The sequence below is a fragment of the Choloepus didactylus genome, chromosome 27 (assembly GCF_015220235.1).
Source record: "Choloepus didactylus isolate mChoDid1 chromosome 27, mChoDid1.pri, whole genome shotgun sequence".
NCBI classification, from domain to species: Eukaryota; Metazoa; Chordata; class Mammalia; order Pilosa; family Megalonychidae; genus Choloepus; species Choloepus didactylus.
This window is the reverse complement of record NC_051333.1, coordinates 13,757,763-13,774,360: the sequence shown is the minus strand read 5'-3', so window position 1 is coordinate 13,774,360 and position 16,598 is coordinate 13,757,763. Positions and strand designations below refer to the sequence as shown.

The window sequence follows — 16,598 nt, the reverse complement described above, 5'->3', positions numbered from 1 at the left end:
TGGCACACGGGTCTGGTGGAGGGGCACGTGCTAACAAGGCCCCTGGGTTGGCTGCTGGTACCCAGAGTCCCCATAGAGATGAACGGAAATCCCAGTATTTGCAGAGAATGTCATCACCAGAAGGACCCCAGGCCTGGGGACAAGAGACTTCTGCCCTTTGAGTACATTGAGGGTCTGCACAGGGAACCCTGAAATGCCCCCTCGGTGTGTCCAGACAGTGGAGACGGGGAATCCTCCCAGCGGGGGCCAATGGGCTTTCTCACAGCTTCTTGGTACAATCACGACAGCGGGATACTAACTAGCCATTGGTCAGTTCTTACTGAATGGTAGGCATGGCCTGGGCTAACTAGTCTAAATAAATTCACTCATTTAATTTGCACAAGATCCCAAAGCCAAGGGGGAAAGAGATGGAGAAGGGAAGCAGAAAAGGAGGTGGAGGGGTGATGGGGTTAAGGGTCCAGGAGTAGGATGAGGTAGGGAGGCCACGAACAAGAGTTAAAGCGAGACAGTGGCAGGGGAGTCCGGGAAGGGGGCCCAGAGCACGGCAGGAAGACACAGGAGGGAGGAAAGAGAAACTAACTGGGGATGATGGGAGGAGAGCGAAAGCATGACTGAGGGACAAGCACTAGGGACACGGAGGAAGAAGCGGGACACAGGAGGCGGTGGTGGAGCAGGGAGGGCAGAGGCCAGCCCTGGCCCGGCTCCACGCCCGCCCGGTGGGTGCCACACCTGCTGGAGGCTGCTGCTCCAGACGCAGTGCTGCCAGCCCCCGTCCGCACCCTTGGAGTCCAGGCAGGAGGTGCAGTTGGGCAGGAGGTGGCAGGGGGTGGGGCAGGGCAGGGGGGGCGACGACTCCACTGGCATTGGGGACACGTTCAGCAGTGAGTGGCTGAAGCACGTCCAGTCATAGGTGGGCTGCACCGAGAGGATGCGGCGGGTCTCCCCTGGGGGTTGGGGGCAGAGGGATTAGGACCCAGTCTACCTCCCTCAGACCCTGGAGTCCAGGCCCCAGCCCCCTTCTCCCTCAGACCCAGAGTCTGGCCCAGCTCCGCCCTCCGTCACACCTGGGGGTGCAGCCCCCCAGCCCCTCGGCAGGGGCCCGGGCCTGGGCACCCACCTGTCCTCTTGAACTGCCGCGTCCACATGCACTTGCCCTCCCGGGTGCACTGCTCACAGTCCGCGGCCCCGCACACGGCCTCGGAGCAGTTCCCTGCCCAGAAGACCTCTCGCTGGTTGATGCGACAGTCGTTCTCCGAGGTGCACGAGCCATTGCGGCTGATGCAGGCGCCCTCAGGGCAGTTGGTACACCACTTACAGTGGGGGGGCAGATGCCTGCTGGGGGAAGACAGGCTCGGTGGGGGACTCAGGGGCCCCCAACACCTCGACTAATCCAGCTCTTGCCGCCCAATTGCAGCTGAAGCGTGCGGTGGGTCCTGAGAGCCCGGGCTGGGTGAGGGCAGCTGCCAGGAGTGGAGACAGGACCCCCGCCCCTCCCCCACAGCCCCCCACTGCCGGTCACCTCTGCATCTCCAGGCTGCAGGGTTCGGGGATGACGGGCCAAGCACTCGCTGCAGGTCCGCAGTCGTCGGCACTCCTCGGGGGAGCGAGGCATTGGGGAGCAGGGGGAGCCCCCACAACCCAGCCTGGGGAGGCAGGAGGCCGGGGCTCACTCACAGCCAGCCAGGCCCCTCCTCTCCTCCCCCCGCGACCGCTCCTTCCTGGTGCCTCTCACACATCATCCCGCAGGCCCCACAGCACGTGCCAATCAGGACTCGGCAGGGACCTCCTGAGCCTGCTCATTTGCCCCCCCCACGTGGTGATGGCCCCACTCCCCACCCCACCGTCACCCAGGCCAGAGATGCTGGATGGCGCCCCACATCCTCCTGCCCCTCCTGCCACCTGAATTTCCTCCGACCATCTCCTCCCCACCCCTGTGGCCCCTGCACTGCTCAAGGCTCCTCCTCCTGGGTCCTTCTCTCAGGCCTGACCCCGCCCCTGACCCCTCAAACCTTCCATGGCTCCCCATTGCCCACAGTGGAGACCCACATCCCTCATCCTAAAGCCACGGACCGCACACGTGTTTCAGAATTTTTCATATTGCAGAAAAGCAGTGGGCATATCAATTGTTACCATCACACCCCCAGTTAATAATCAAACTACATTAACTATTTCTGCAGCAAGGATTAGAACACACTTAACAGAACTAAATAAAGCCCAAGAAAAGGCCTCCCATCAGTTCAGGATGATCATGCAGCCAAATGAGTTTGCACTAAACCCAGGAAAGTATTTACAGCTTCCAGAGCCATCTAGATTCTCGACGACTACAAGTAAGGGTGTCCGTGGATCTGGAAGGAGCCCAGCTCCCTGGCCGGCCCCTGGCAGCCCTTCCTGAGCTGACGTCACCCACTTTCCCTGCCTCACTTTCCCCCAACACAGATGTCAGGCAGAGCCCCACTTCCAAGCCTTTGCTGATCTAAACTCTACTGATCAGTGAAGGCCCAGCTCAGACCCCAGCTCCTGCAGGAAGCATTCTTGAACGACACCCCCAGCCACAAGCAGGGATCCCCACTCGGAGCTCCCCCAGTGCCCCCAGTCTGCAATGACAGTCATCCAGACCGGACACTCCCTAGGGCAGGTGCTGGGTCCTATCTGCAGCCTCCCTCCCAGCCCAGCCCAGCACAGAACCCCACGGAGGGCCCCAGTATCGCCTGCCGACAGGCTGTCAGGTGCTGTGGTTACCTGTGGGCCTGGTCCCCGGACAAGCAGGCCCCGTGGCACCAGGTGCAGGCCCCGGACTGGTTACAAACTTCAGGCGAGGGCAGCAGGCGGCATGGGTCAGGGGGCAGGGTCAGGGCCAGCAGGCGGCCCAGGGCCACTCCCCCAAAGCCCCCAGAGATGTACAGGCGGCTCCCCACTGCCGCCACCGCATGGGCCACAGACTCCTCCATCGGGGGCCCCACAGAGGCCGGGCCTGGGGGTGAGGAAGGGATGTTCAGAGAGAGAGAGAGAGAGCTGGAGACCTGGAGAGGAGACCTGCACAAGGACGACAGGCAGGGCAGAACGCAGAGAGCAGGGAGAGTCAAAAGAGAGCAGACATGGAAGGAGAGAGACCTGAGATGGAGACAGAGAGGGGGAGAATCCAACACAAACATCGAAACAAAAGAGGAGGGAAGAGACAAAAAAATGGAGGAAAAAACAAAACCAGAAATAATAGGACAAAAATAGATAGAGACAAGAGAAACCAAAATGACAGGTTAAGAGAGAAAGGGCATTTGAGAGAGAGGGTCAGTGAGAGAAGCAAAAAGAGAAAGAGATGGGCCAAGAAACACACTCGGTTCCTCACTTCCAATGCTTTGAAATAAAAAGGAAACATAGAAACCCATTTGTAATCTATAAACAGCAAAGACTGGAAGGAAACAACCCCACATACAACAGTGGTTGTCTGAGAGTGAGATTATGAGTGATTATTTTCTTCCTAGCTTACAAATTCTGTATGATGAATAGTCTTACTTTTACAAGCAGAATAAAAAATGAACTTTCCTAAGAAAATAACAAATTTCAAAAAGGGAGGGGTGTCTCCGTGGGCGTTTAGACACCGTGAAGGGATTGAAGGGGACGGGGTTCATCGGGGTCCACAACGGCTTGGGTGACCCCTGGGGAGGGCTGCGGACTCACGGGTGAGGTCGGGCGAGAGCCAGGCATTGCAGTTGACCTGGTAGAGCAGCACGTCACTGCTGAACTCGTCAGGGTCCGAGCGGCCCCCGAGGACCACCATGGTGTCCCCCAGCAGGGCCGAGGCGTGGAAGAGCCGGGGACGGGGCTGTGGAGGAGCCCGTGATGGGGAAGGCCTGTCGGAGCCACAGTCCTCGGCTCCCCCAGCACCCTGCGCAGCCCACCCCGCCACCCCTGCATTTCCCTACCCCCCCCACCAGCCCACCTAATCCCTCCTTCCCCAAATCTTGCCTCTTCCAGGAAGCCCCCATATCCCTCAGAGTAGCCTCCCAGCTTCTCCTTTCCCCAGGGCTTCTGTACCCCCACGCCCCGGCTGCTCCCTGGGAACTGGGCGTGGCCTGCCACTGAGATGCGCCGTCCATGTTCCTTGCATGGATTTTGCCAGCCGGGCTGGGGGTGTCCCAGGGCGAGGCTCGGGGATCCTACTCCCACCTCCCTCTCCGTCCAGGCCCCAGAAGGGCTTGGAAATGTTTTTGTGGACCGAAAACTGCAATTGCCTCCAACCAGCACGAACAGGGTTCCAGATTTCCCCCCACACCGTCTCTTGACCTTGTGAGGCAGGAAGTGCCAGGAAGGAGCCTTAGCCCCACTTCCTATAGATGGGGAGGCCCAGGAAGGAGAAGGGAGCAGCCAGGGCCACCCACGAAGCAGGAGCTGGGGCTGGAAGCCATGCCCCTGGCCTCCTGAGCTCAGAGTCTTTCCTCCAGATCAGGGGTAGAAGGGAGACTTGGGGAACCACAGCTGGTTTAGGGGACTGGAAAGGAGGACAAGTGGGACCCCAGGTCGAGCCTGTCCCTGGCGCCCGGGGGAAGGCGCCCTACACCCGCCTGTCTGGCCTCCTTTCCTGACCTTTGCCCCCCGAGAAGGGGCCAGCAGGCTCCAGGTGCGGTCAGGACAGTGCAGGGAGTAGAGCTCCGGGGACGGGGCCGCCAGCTCCACGTGGAAGCGGAAACCCCCGAGCACGTAGAGGGAGTCGGTGGCCTCGTGGTAGACGGCAGAGTGGCCGTAGAGACCTGGAGGGCGGCAGGGTGACCACAGGGGCTGGGAAAGGCCCCCACCCTGCCCTGACCTTCCTCAGGGGCCATGGAGACCTGGGAGCCCTTCTCCGCCCCTTGCTCCCTAAAGGACAATCTCTGGAGACTGGGGAAGAGGAGGGCGTGACCGGTTGCCGGGGAGTTCTAAGGCTCTTAGGAGGAACACGGGGTGGCCAGAACGTCCAGGAAAAACGGTCATCAAAGCACGTGGAAGGAGAGAGAGAAAAGAGAACACCAGAGGGGCAGGGGTCTTAGAACCTTCTAGAAGGAGACAGTGACCACAGTGTTATTGGGCAGGAGGTGAGCAGTCTATCGTGGTATCTGGAAGGGGCAATCGGAGAAACCAAATGCCTCAGGAGAATCTGGGCAGGGGGTAGTGGGCAAGAGAGATAACCAGATGCCATCAAAGTGGCCAGGGAGAGAGGGGTGGACAGAGGGCCACCTGAGGCCCTGGAGGGCCGGGAGGTGCAAGTGTGCTGAGCCCTCCGCAGCCCCAGCCCCACCTGTGGGCGGCGTCCCGCTCTGGGCTCCAGACACCCAGGTGCCAGTCGCCAGCTGGTACTCCAGCAGCTGCTGGTTGAAGCCATTTTCCGGGGAGTAACCGCCCACCAGGAGCAGAGACAGCCCACGGCGGGCAGTGAGGGTGTGACCAGCAACTGCCGGCAGCTCCACCGTCTGAGGGGCCTGGGGGAGGGAGGGCGGAGGTCACCAGGAAGCCAGAGGTCAGGGGTCACCTTGTGGGTGGAAGCAAGACTCCGAGCTCCCCACCAGCCCCCTCTTGAAGCACCAAGGAGGTAGTGAGACTCCTCGGGATGGATCAAGATGCCAGGACTTTCAACGGGCCATGGTCCCAGCTCGTCTGTAGTGGACATCCCATTATTTCTACCTGCTGGATGTCCACTCTCAGGTAAGAGTCCCTGGTGTTTCTTTGGGAAGCCTTTGCCCCTCTACTCTCACTCTGTGTGACTGCACCTGGCCAGCCTCTGGATGCTGCAAGGAAACTCAGCTCTGGGACTCTGCCAGAACCCTGGCAGGAAGCCTCTCCCTGGCGGCAAAGCTGGGGAGCGCTGGGGCCAGCTGCGTCTGAGTCCAGTTGTGGGCCTCGGGGTCAGGGATCAGGGGTCAGGGGTCGGGGGAGATGCTCACCTTCTCCTGCCGCCACTGCAGGGTGGTGAGGTTGAGGATCCAGAAATCGCGGGTGACACCCGCGGCCGTGAGTCCCCCCAGCAGGTACATGGCACCACGGCCGGCAGCCACATAGGCAGCTGCGTGGAAGGAGCGGGGTGAGGGGCCTGGGCCCCCGTCCTCAGCTCCTGCCAGCATCTGTGTCCACCGTCGCTCGCTCACTGAGTACCTGGGGCCGAGAGGCAAGAAGACACCTCAAACGCAGCCCTGGGGTGACCCTCCCTCACAGATGTCCCAGCAGCCTCTGGGGTAAGCCTCCTAGGCCTGGGGATGACCTTCGTCTTGACATTTCCTGGGGCAGCACCACCCAGATAAAAACTCCAGTCCCCAGGGTGAGCCTCCTGTGACAAGGGTCCCACATCCCCTGGGGGGTCCCCCACTCGACAGGCATCCCAGTATCCCCTGGGATGGCCCCCTAGAGCCTGGGGTGACCCTCCTGTGGCAGTCATCTTAGCACTCCCTGGGGGGAGCCTCCTGTGGCAAGTGTCCCAGCGTCCTGTGGGTGTCCCTCACCTGTAGAGGCCTTCCGCACCCCCGAGGTTGACCTTTGTGTACAGACACCTTGGCATCCCCCTGAGGCGACCTTCTCTCATTCAGGTATCCCGACTCCCCAGGGCCGTCCTCACCTGTACAGGTTTCCCAGTAGCCCCTGGGGCAGGCCCAGGCCCCCGAACATCCACAGGGTGGCATCGGGTCCCTCCACCATCGTGTGCCCGAGGCGGTGCAGGAAGCGGCTAGCAGTGTCCTGGGGTGGGGTTGGGGGTGTCAGGAGTCGGGCTGAGGTCCTGGTAAAGCATCAGGCCTGAGTGTAGGGTCTGGGGTGGGGTGGGGGTCCTGGGAGAGGAGCTGAGAGCAGATCCAGGAGGCAGCCTGTGTGGAGCTTCCCCCAAAGAACGGGACTGCACAACTCACGGCTGAGAGGCGGCTGTCCATGAGGGTCTCCCAGATGAGCTGCCCACCATCCAGCTTTGTGGCACAGTCAGGGCCCCCGAAGCCCTCAGCACAGATGCACACGCCCAGGCTCTGCGGGAGAGCAGACGGAGGCTCAGGGCAGGGGGCCGGTCTCCACCCCGACCCACCTGGTTGGTGTTGTCCCACCCGTACCTGGTTGCAAGTCCCTGCCCCATTGTGGGCATTGCAGTTCTCGGGACACAGAGCCAGGCGGCAATGTGGGCCGGCCCAGCCCTGGGGACATCGGCAGAGCCCCGCGCCCGCAGCCCCGTCCTGGGGCACACACTCCTGGGGGACGGGGCAGCTCCCGGGGCCCCCTGACCCACAGTGGGCAGAGCTCACTGAGGCGTTGAAGCCCCAGGACGAGGAGCCATTGGCTTCCCAGTGCAGCACGAGCAGTCCTGCCAGGGGAGAGAGGGGGAGGCTGTTAGTGAAGCGTGTTCCCAGGGCAGCTGGGCAGGGAGTAACAGGTCTCCTGTGCACCCCTCCCTTGTGTAACCCATCAAGTCCATCGATTTTATAGCCTAAATCTCAGCCACTGCCTCTGCCGCCCTCTGGCCTTCCCAGCTCCCCTACACTCTAATCTTCACAGCAGCCAGAGAGATCCCTTAAAAAGGTAAATCTGAGCCCATCACTGCCAAGCTCCAAACTCTTCCACAACACCTACTGCTCTCAGAAAGTAAATTAGGGGCTGCCCAGGGAGAGGGTGGGGCCAGGGCAGGACTTAGTTACAGGATACGGGAAATATACCTCAGTAAATTTATATATATTTGTAAAAGGTCTGCAGCCCCTCCCACCTCTGTCTTCCAGCCCCGCGGCCCAGCCCCCCTCTCTGATTCTCCTCAGGGCCTGGGCATCTGCTGCCCCCTCTGCCTGCAGCAGTCCCAGGCCACCCCCTTTCAGGCCTCATGTCAGCTGTGCCCTCTGCAAAGAAGCCCCCACCCTACCCCCACCCAGCTCCCCAGAGGAGGCCGGTGCTGCTCCTTTCCACATCCTTCCACTCTTAGCAAAGCTATAACTATTTTGAGTTTACTTTGTTGTATGATGTTCGGCCCCCCTGCACTGGACTGCAGGGTCGGTCACGTGGCCAGGGCCCGTGTCCCTTGTTCATTACTGCTTCCCAACTCTTCATTTCCGGTGCTCAGGAAACACTTGTGGAGTGACACGAAATTGAGGCACCTCAGTGTGAGCAGCTCGCTGTGGGAGGACCTGGGGTTTCCCATGATCTTCAGCAGGCCCCTACAACTCCCGCCTTTCTCTCCCAGCCTTAGAACCGCTGATTCACAGTACAAGGGAAACCCTTTCCAAGCTCAGGCCCTTTAACGTCCATGAGTAACAAATTTTTTGAACCACTTCTCCATTAGACGAAGCAGGTTTCTCAACTTCTCAGCACTGCTGACATTTTGGATCAGGTAATCCTTTGTTGTGGGGGGACGTCCCGGGCATTGTAGAATAGCACCCCCTAATCGTGACAATCAAAATGTCTCCAGGTGTCACCAAACTGCTCTGGTTGAGATGCTACAGAGATCCTCATATGAGACATGTTCAGTGTGCCCCTACTGGCGCCTCTTTCCAGAGAGGCAACCCAGCCAGCACAGTCCTCTATTTTCATGTCAACTGAGGAAACTAAGGCCCAGGGATGGCAAAGGACTGAGTCCCCCAGCAAGTCAGTGGCAGAGCTGGGTTGGGACCTGGATGTCGGGGCCCACCTCAGACAGCAAGGTGCAGGGGCAAGCGATATATAACCCAGAAAGAGAGGCCCCCCTCTCCGCAGCCCCATACCTGTCAGGGCCTGTACAGCGAGGGGTTGGCCCCGCCGCTGGCCGCAGAAGGCAGCAATGAGGCTCCGGTCCGACTGGACGACACCCGTGTCCAGGAAGCGAGGGAATCCGTCAAAGGCCAGGACGTAGCTCAGCTGGAAGCATGCAGAGTTGAGGATCAGGGGTGACAAAGGGGAGGAGAAAGAGGAGCGCTTGGGGTTTGGGCAGAGGAGGAGTTCAGGAGAAGGCCATCTGGGTCTGGGAAATGGGTTGTTGGAGGATCCAGGGCAGGGTTGTTAATCTGTGGCACACAGACCCCCATTTCCCTTCTTGGGTTCAGAGCAGACATGACTAATCGATCAGGCACTCCTTTGCTGAGCTGCTTTCTCGATAGGCAGCTCCAAGCAGCCCTTACCAATCAATCAGCACCAGCACACATGGTGAAATTATTAACCATGTCTGCTTTGGGGAAGGGGAGTCTGAGGACCTGGAGAATGGGAGATTGGGGTCCAGGAAATAGGAGGTGATCTGGGAACTGTGGGGGTCTGGGGGGTTAGGAACAAAGTGCTGGGGTTCTGAGGAATAGGGTTTGGGGCCAGGAGGATTAAAAAAGAAATGGGGATGTGGGGCCAGAGGACTCCACATTGTGTAGGGGAGACATGGTTCTGTTTCATGGGCCTGAGCCCTGGTCCCCTCGGTGCTCACCGTGCAGGGGGTGCTGCTGTCGGGGGAGAAGGTGAGGGTGAGTGGGGGGCAGAGGGTCCCGGGGGCACAGGGCTGTAGCACCTCAGTGGCTGAGACAACCCACACACAGTAGGACAGGCCGGGCCCAGCTCTCGCCGCCCCACCACCTGGAGGCAGTAGTCCCCCAACCTGGCGTGAGCCCAGTGCCACTGAGGACACATTGGTGAGGAGGGCGCGGCCCCCGCACTCCCGGAAGCAGGAGCCACCAGCCCTAGGGAGATGGAGGAGAGCCAGCGTCAGACCAGTCCTGCCCTGCCCCACCACGTCCCCAACCCCACCCAGCCCTGCCCTGTGGGCCACTTGGCTCACCGGGGGTCCCCATAGTAGCCAGGGGAGCAGAGCTGGCAGTGGGCACCCTCAGTGTGGTCCTGGCAGAAGCAGAGCCCGTTGAGGTTGTCACAGTGGCCCCGGCGCGGGTCCCCGTGCCCATTGCACTGGCAGGGCCGGCAGCCCCCCGAGCCTGTGGCGTTGCCAAAGCTGCCGGGCCGGCACCGTTCGCAGTGCTCCCCCCATGTCCAGTCTGTGGAGGCCCCAGCAGGTAGGACACAGAGTCAGGGGCAAGGGTGGGAAGGGGCCCGGACCAACCAGCTCAGCCCATCCTGACCCCCACCCGGCTGCTTCAAAGTGGGGAAACCAAGGCCCGGATGGCACAAAGGGGTAGAGCAAGTCCCAAGGGGGGAAACTGACGCCCAGCCAGAGAGACCAGCGGCTCTGAAATCTGTTTGCAGTCAGCAGCAGGGAATGGAGCCAGGAGACCCAGTGCTGGACTAGGGGAGATGGAGCCCAGAGGAGGAAAGAGGCCCCTGAGAGCAGTGGCGGGTGCCGGGCTGTGGGGAGTGTGGGCCGGGGTCTGCTCACCCTGGCACTCATCGCAGAAGCCAGGTCCCCGCTTGCGGCAGTGGCTGTGGAAGTTGCAGCCACAGTCACGGGAGCAGCGGGGAGCAGGGGGTCCCGGGGCGGGTGTGGGCGGGGGCAGGTCGGACGTCCAGCCCAGGTCACACACGCAGGTGAAGTCGGGGGGCCCACTGCACACACCATGGCCACAGTCCTCCAGGCACCTGAGGGGCCACGGCAGGGCTGGGAGAAGGGCCATGCAGGCCGAGAACCCCCAAAATGCCCATCATCCCCACCACCACACCACCACCAACTATGGCCTTTTCCACGGTCCTGGACCCTGGGTGACCCTATCTTCAAGGTCACCCCATCACAAGTGCTAACTGCTGTCTCTAGAGTAACCATGTCACTACAGGTGACCTTTCATCTGCAAAAACCCCTTTTAACTTGGTCCTCCTCCACTTCCATGGTAACGTGGAGGACTAGAGCCCACAGTCTGTGGCTGACCCGTCTCCATGGTAACTAGTGTCACCTTGGTGATCCGGTCTCCATGGACACCCTGTCACTCCAGTGAGGGCCTAGTCTGCCACATGGTATGAATGCTAGGCTAAGTTGGGGTGCTGGGGCCACCAGAGGGAACCCGGCACCTGGGTCACCTCATCCGTGCATTTCCATGCATCCCAGGCCCGGGGGCAACGTCTCCATGGCAACCGTGCCCCACTCACGTGCGGTTGCAGTGCGCGGTGCCGTCGCCCTGGTAGCCCCGCTGGCAGTGACACTCGTAGCTGAGGGGCGTGTTCAGGCAGGTCGCCCGCGGGTGGCACCGCGCCAGGCCCAGGCGGCACTCATCCACGTCCGGGCAGCGCGCGTAGGCCCAGCGGGCGGGGAGGGCCACAGGCAGCCCCAGGCCCTCCCCCACCCACAGGGAGCAGTTACTGGCACCCAGGGGCCCCGCGAAGTCCCCCTGGAGGCACCTGCGGGGTGGGAGATGGGGGCCGGGGGCCAGAGGGAGGACAATAAAGAAGCAAGAGACAGAGCCAGGGACACAGCGAGGGTGAGAGGAGGCCAAGGAGAGGGAGAAAAACGGAAATAGGAATATGGGACAAGGACGGAGAGAGAAGAAATGAAGAGGGACAACAGAAGCGAGTTCCAAAGGCAGACGGAAGAGAGCCAGAGGCGGGGTACAGTGGAAGGGAGACAGGAGAGGCGGGAACAGAAAGATGAAAAGAAAAAAAATAGAGAAGCAAAGAAGGGAGAAAACACAGACACAGGGAGAGAGTAGAGGGAAGAAAGGAGAGAGAAAACCAGAGAAAATGGGGAATTGGGAGGGAAGGAAAGGAAAAGGAGAAGAGGGCCGTGGGATGGGGGACGGGGCCAGGGCACAGAGAAACTGAGGCTGTTAGGATTTCGAGAGCAGACACCGTCCCTGCCACCCCCTGCCTCACCCCCCACCATCCCAGCCCCCTCCGGGCCCTCCCCTGCCACCCGCGCCCCTCACCTGAGTCCTTCCTCACCTTCCCAGTCCCCCGCACCATCCCAGCCGCTCCCCCGCAACCCCTCACCGTCCCCACCCCCACCCCTGCTCACCGTCCCAGCGTGGGGTTGTCCTCATTGCCGCACCAGCCGCACTCGTGGCTCTGCAGACACTCGTGGCAGGTGAGGAAGCGGTCGCAGCTCAGGCACCGCGGCTCCGAGTGCACGCTGCAGGGGGACGGGAGGGCTGGCGGCTCAGGGCCCGGCTCCCTTGGCCCGCCCCACCCTACCTGCTTTCCGCCCCCCGGGGCCGCACCTGTCATCCCAGCCGCGGCAGCCCCCGTGCGGGTACCGGGCCAGGTAGGCGGCAAAGAGGAAGCAGGTGTGCGTGGACTGGCACCAGGCGCACTGGCTCGAGTTGGCCAGGCAGTCCTCACAGGTCAGGCGCCTGGGGGCAGGGGGCGGGGGTCACTGCACGGCCCCGACCCACACCCCCACTTGCACCCGCTCCCCGGGCCCGGCCGGGCTCACTGGCCACAGAGCGGGGGACACTCCTCCGGGCTCTTCAGGGCACCCCGGCTCCGGCCCCGCCGGCTGCAGGCCGCGTCCCCTTTGCGGCTGGTGCTCTGAAGCCACTCGCAGAAGGGGTCCTGGGGTGGGGGTGGGGGGCGAGGAGTCAGGGCCTGCTTGGCCCCTCCCTGGGGCTTTCCCAGACCCCTTGATTCACAACCAGCAGCTGCCTCCCTCAACTGCCCCCCCCCCACAGACCACCCCCTCCAAGCCCAGCTCGCCCAGAACCACCTGCCTCTCCGGACGACCCCCTTCGCCACAGACTCCCATGCCCTCAGCCTGCCCAGCATCCACCCACCACCCCTTCTTTGGGCAGCAGCGCCCCTTCTGGGTGGTCCACGTGGGGCTGATTCAATCCTTGGAATCCAGAAGTGGGCAAGGGGTCACACCCCCTGCCCCCAACCTCAGTGAATAGCCCAGGAGTCCGCCCAAGACCCAAATGGAGCCAGTGAAACCTGACCCCGGGCACTTGTCGGGCGGCAGGGGTGGACGGGTGGGAGAATGGTGCTCTTTCCACTCAGGCTTTGGGTGGCTGAGTGGGGGGACAAAAGCCTGGAGCCTCTAGGGCACCCTGCCACTCCCAGGGAAAGCACAGACCCAGAATCGAGGGAGGAGGCCTGCCAACATCTGAACCCCTGGGGCTACCAGGCCTAAGGACCTTCTCTTGCATGAGTGGGTTCTTTCTGGGGAAGACAGGCTGAGCTGGGCTTTCTGACCTTACAACCATGAGGGTCCTGACCCCAGATGCCCATCTCCCCAGCCCTGTCCCCTCCATGCCCCACCTGGCTCTTGCTGCAGGTCACGTTCAATAGCCCCAGCAACTCCCCTCCCCAGGCCAGCTCGCGGCCTCCCCTTTCCCGCCTGCCTGCCCTGGCTGCCCCTGCCCAGAGAGCGCCCGCTGTGGCGGCAGGCACCTGGGTGCAGGCGTGGCAGTCGCGGTGCTCCTCGCAGAGCGGGCAGAGGGTGGGCACCAGCACCAGCAGGGCCCCGCCGGCCCCACAGCGGGCCCCGCCCTGGCGCAGGTGGCAGGTGGCGCTGGCCAGGCACCAGCCGCAGCCCTGGTCCGCCAGGCAGCCCAGGCAGGAGGAGTAGGAGGTGCAGGCCGCCGAGCGGTGGGGCTCCAGGAAGAAGAAGGAGATCTCCTGGGGACAGGGCGGAGCTGGGGTCATGCAGGGGACAGGTCGAGGGTCAGGAAGCAAGGATTAGGTTTGGGGCGGGGGTCAGAGTTGGGGGCTAAACAGTGAGGTTAAGGGCTTGGAGGCAAGATGGAGAACTCAGGCACCTCATAGAAAGTCGGGATTTAGGAAATTCAGCAGAAAAAAGTGGACCAGGGTCGGAGGGAATCTAGATTAGAAGTCAAAGCAAGGTCAGCAAGGTCAGGGCAGAAGTCAGAAGATGTGTACTAGGGTCAGAGGTCAAGGTCTGCAGTCAGATGTTGGGGTTTAGAGGGTTACGGGCGAGATCCAGAGTTCAGAGGCCAAGGGTCAAGGAGGACAGAGGTCAGGAAACCCAGGGGATCTGAGGCCAGGACCCAGGGGTAGGGACAGAGGCCCGGGCACTCACGCTGCCGCCTGGCACGCCGGTCCGGTCCCACAGCAGGGTGAGCTCACTGTGCCCGGGGCCCGCCGAGCCGTTGAGCTGGCCCTGGATCTCCACCGCGTACTTGTGGCCCCGTCCGGGCAGGGGGAAGAGGCGGGCGGACCCCGGGCGCTGCAGCCGCCTCGTCTCCTTCTCCTGCTGAGCCGCCCAGCGCCCCACCTCCTCCTGGGGTGGAATGGGGGGGCAGACAGGGGCCTCAGAACTCTTCACAGTCCTTCCTCAGACCCCCCAAACCTCCCAGAGTCCCCAAACCCACCTAGAGCCCCATCTGCTCCTTAGGAGAAGCTGACTGAGTAATTCAGACCTTCCCCACCTTCTTCAAAATTCCCCCCAAGTTGTGTACACAATTGAAAACCCCCTTTTGACTTTCCCTAAACTTCCAGGGCCCTCGTTTCTCCTCCACCAGGGATATATCCCGAGTGTTTGACTTCCCCCAGTCCTCCCCAGACGCCCTATACCCCACACCCCCAAAGCCCAGTCTTCACCGTGAATGTCCCCCGGACACCCCGTGCCCTCACCATGCTGTCTGTGTCGGGGCCACGGGCCATGCGAGCCAGGACGTGGAGGCGCTGGGCCCGGGCCCACACGGCCACATCCTCAGCGCCCGGCCCGCCCCCCGGCAGCAGCGGGTGGATGAAGCCACGGTAGACCAGGGACACGTCTGTCTCCGGGCTGGGTGTCAGGGTGATGGTCGTACTGCGGACGATGGAGACCTGTGCCAGCCGGGGATGGGAGTGGGTGTGAGCACCCTGCTGGGCTGCCCTGGGGTCCCCACAGCCCTCAGGCCACTTCTGAGCCAGAGAAGACAGGTCCACCGTACTCCTTCCCCATTTGACTCAATGAAAGACCTGGGGCCAGGGGTCAGGCAGCTCGCCAGGGTCATGGAGGGAGAAGAGTCAGGACTCAAATCCAGACAACAGCCTTTGGGGTCCCAGAGCCCACCTGCCTCCAGCTCCCGTCCATCTCCACCTCTCACTAAAACTCCAGGACCCAGGCCTTCCAGTATCCACCTCCCCAACATCCCATCTCTCCAGAAACCTAAGCCCTTAAAAGTCCAGATCCGACATTCAAAGTAAGGTACATACCACATGATTTATCACTAGTGTGTGACTGTCATAGCAAAAAGACTGGAATAACCCAAGTATTCATCAGTGGGAGACTATTTAGATAAACTACAGCACTATGGTGTTAGGAATATAAATGGAGTATTACACAGTTGTAAAAAGGATATGAGGGTGCCTCCTGAGCTCTGTTATCAGGAGGTTGCCAGGACAAGTTAAGTGAAAAAAAAGGAAGTAGTAGCATAGCATGGATAGCATACCACCTTTTGTGCAATTAAAAAAAAAGAAAAAAAAAAAGGAAATGTCATTTAATAGTATTTGAATAGAAGATTCTGAACATGGGTGAACCTTGAAAACATGATTCTAAGTGTAAGAAGCCATCACAGATGGCCACATATAATATGATTCCATTTATAAAAAATATCTATAGAGCTGGAATGTCCATAGAGACAGATAGAAGATTAGTGGTTGGAAGGGGCTGGGTGGAGGGGGACATGGAAAGGGACTGTTTAATGGCTATGGGTTTCCTTTGTGGGGAAAAAAATATTCTGGAACTAGATAGTGTTGACAGATGCACAACAATGTAAAAGTACTAAACGTCATTAAAGGTAAATTTTGTGTATTTTACCACAATAATTTTTTTTAAGTCAATAAGGAAAACCAGATCCTCGAATATAATAAAGTAAACACAAGAGTGATAAAGAGCCGTTTAAAAAGCAAAAACCCTAGGTCCGATGCCCTGGCTCCCACCTTGTCGGGCTGGGAGGCGTTGGGCGGCTGCTGGAAGGTGAGCAGGTGCAGGCCAGGCAGGAAGCTCTGGGTGATGCAGGCCTCCAGGGACGTGACGAAGACGGGTGCCGGCCCCCACCAGCCCACGGTGCCCGAGATCTGCTCACCTCGGCATCGAGCCTGCTCTGCGATGGGAGACGGGGGGGCCGTCAGTGCCGGGTGCCGGACCGCCCCTGCCCCACTCCTGCCAGATACTCACCAGGCCGCGGGAGGCAGCTCTCGTTGTGCACGCACCAGCCCAAGGTGCCGGGACCCCGGGGAGGGGCCGAGGAACTGCTGAAGGCCAGGCAGGCCTGGCAGTCGCCCAGGAGGCGGCCCAGGCCCAGGCAGCTGGCGGCTGGACACTGCAGGGAGGGGAGAGGAGAGGACAGGGCTGGCTACCCACCGGGGCTCAGGGGATCTGGCAAGGGCTGTGGATACGGGGAGCCAGGGGAAGAAAGGAGAAAGGGGACTTGAAAGCAGGTTTGGAATGTGGGAAATCGAGAGGACAGGGGTTGGGGATCCGGGGACAGGGTCGGACATTCAAAAGGATCTGGAGGTCAAAAGTTCGGGGGTCAGATGTCAAGACTCAAGAAAGAGGGCCTCAGGTGTGAAAGCCAGTCTCCCGACTGGAGGAAGGTCCTTCTCTTCTTGGTTTAGGCAGAGGGGGACACTGAGGGCAGCATATCTGTGCTGGGGACAAAGGGTCCAGGGCAGTCACTCACATCCCCTGAGGGGGTCCCCGGAGGGGGTGCAGCTTGGCAGGCCCCCTGACACCAACTGCATTCAGGGTCTCGGGAGCAGACGCTGTGGTCCGTGTACATGGAGCAATAGTCCAAGTGGTACTGCAGGGGGTTGGGGGTACGGGGGATTGGGGGACTCAGTCC

General features: G+C 61.0%; 1 protein-coding gene across 1 annotated transcript in view; it reads right to left on the bottom strand.

Moving 5' to 3' along the window:
- The window catches only part of MEGF8 (multiple EGF like domains 8), a 49,730-nt gene that overhangs the window by 16,152 nt on the left and 16,980 nt on the right, over positions 1–16,598 (bottom strand). Inside the window, 25 exon segments of the mRNA XM_037820709.1 lie at positions 730–944; positions 1,118–1,332; positions 1,500–1,643; positions 2,740–2,971; positions 3,676–3,820; positions 4,582–4,745; positions 5,270–5,450; positions 5,913–6,120; positions 6,578–6,696; positions 6,864–6,974; positions 7,056–7,303; positions 8,685–8,817; positions 9,368–9,617; positions 9,716–9,926; positions 10,265–10,464; positions 10,966–11,214; positions 11,828–11,941; positions 12,030–12,161; positions 12,245–12,363; positions 13,198–13,425; positions 13,847–14,047; positions 14,401–14,595; positions 15,694–15,857; positions 15,932–16,076; positions 16,437–16,556. Of these exon segments, the coding sequence (XP_037676637.1) occupies positions 730–944; positions 1,118–1,332; positions 1,500–1,643; positions 2,740–2,971; positions 3,676–3,820; positions 4,582–4,745; positions 5,270–5,450; positions 5,913–6,120; positions 6,578–6,696; positions 6,864–6,974; positions 7,056–7,303; positions 8,685–8,817; positions 9,368–9,617; positions 9,716–9,926; positions 10,265–10,464; positions 10,966–11,214; positions 11,828–11,941; positions 12,030–12,161; positions 12,245–12,363; positions 13,198–13,425; positions 13,847–14,047; positions 14,401–14,595; positions 15,694–15,857; positions 15,932–16,076; positions 16,437–16,556 (4,443 nt within the window).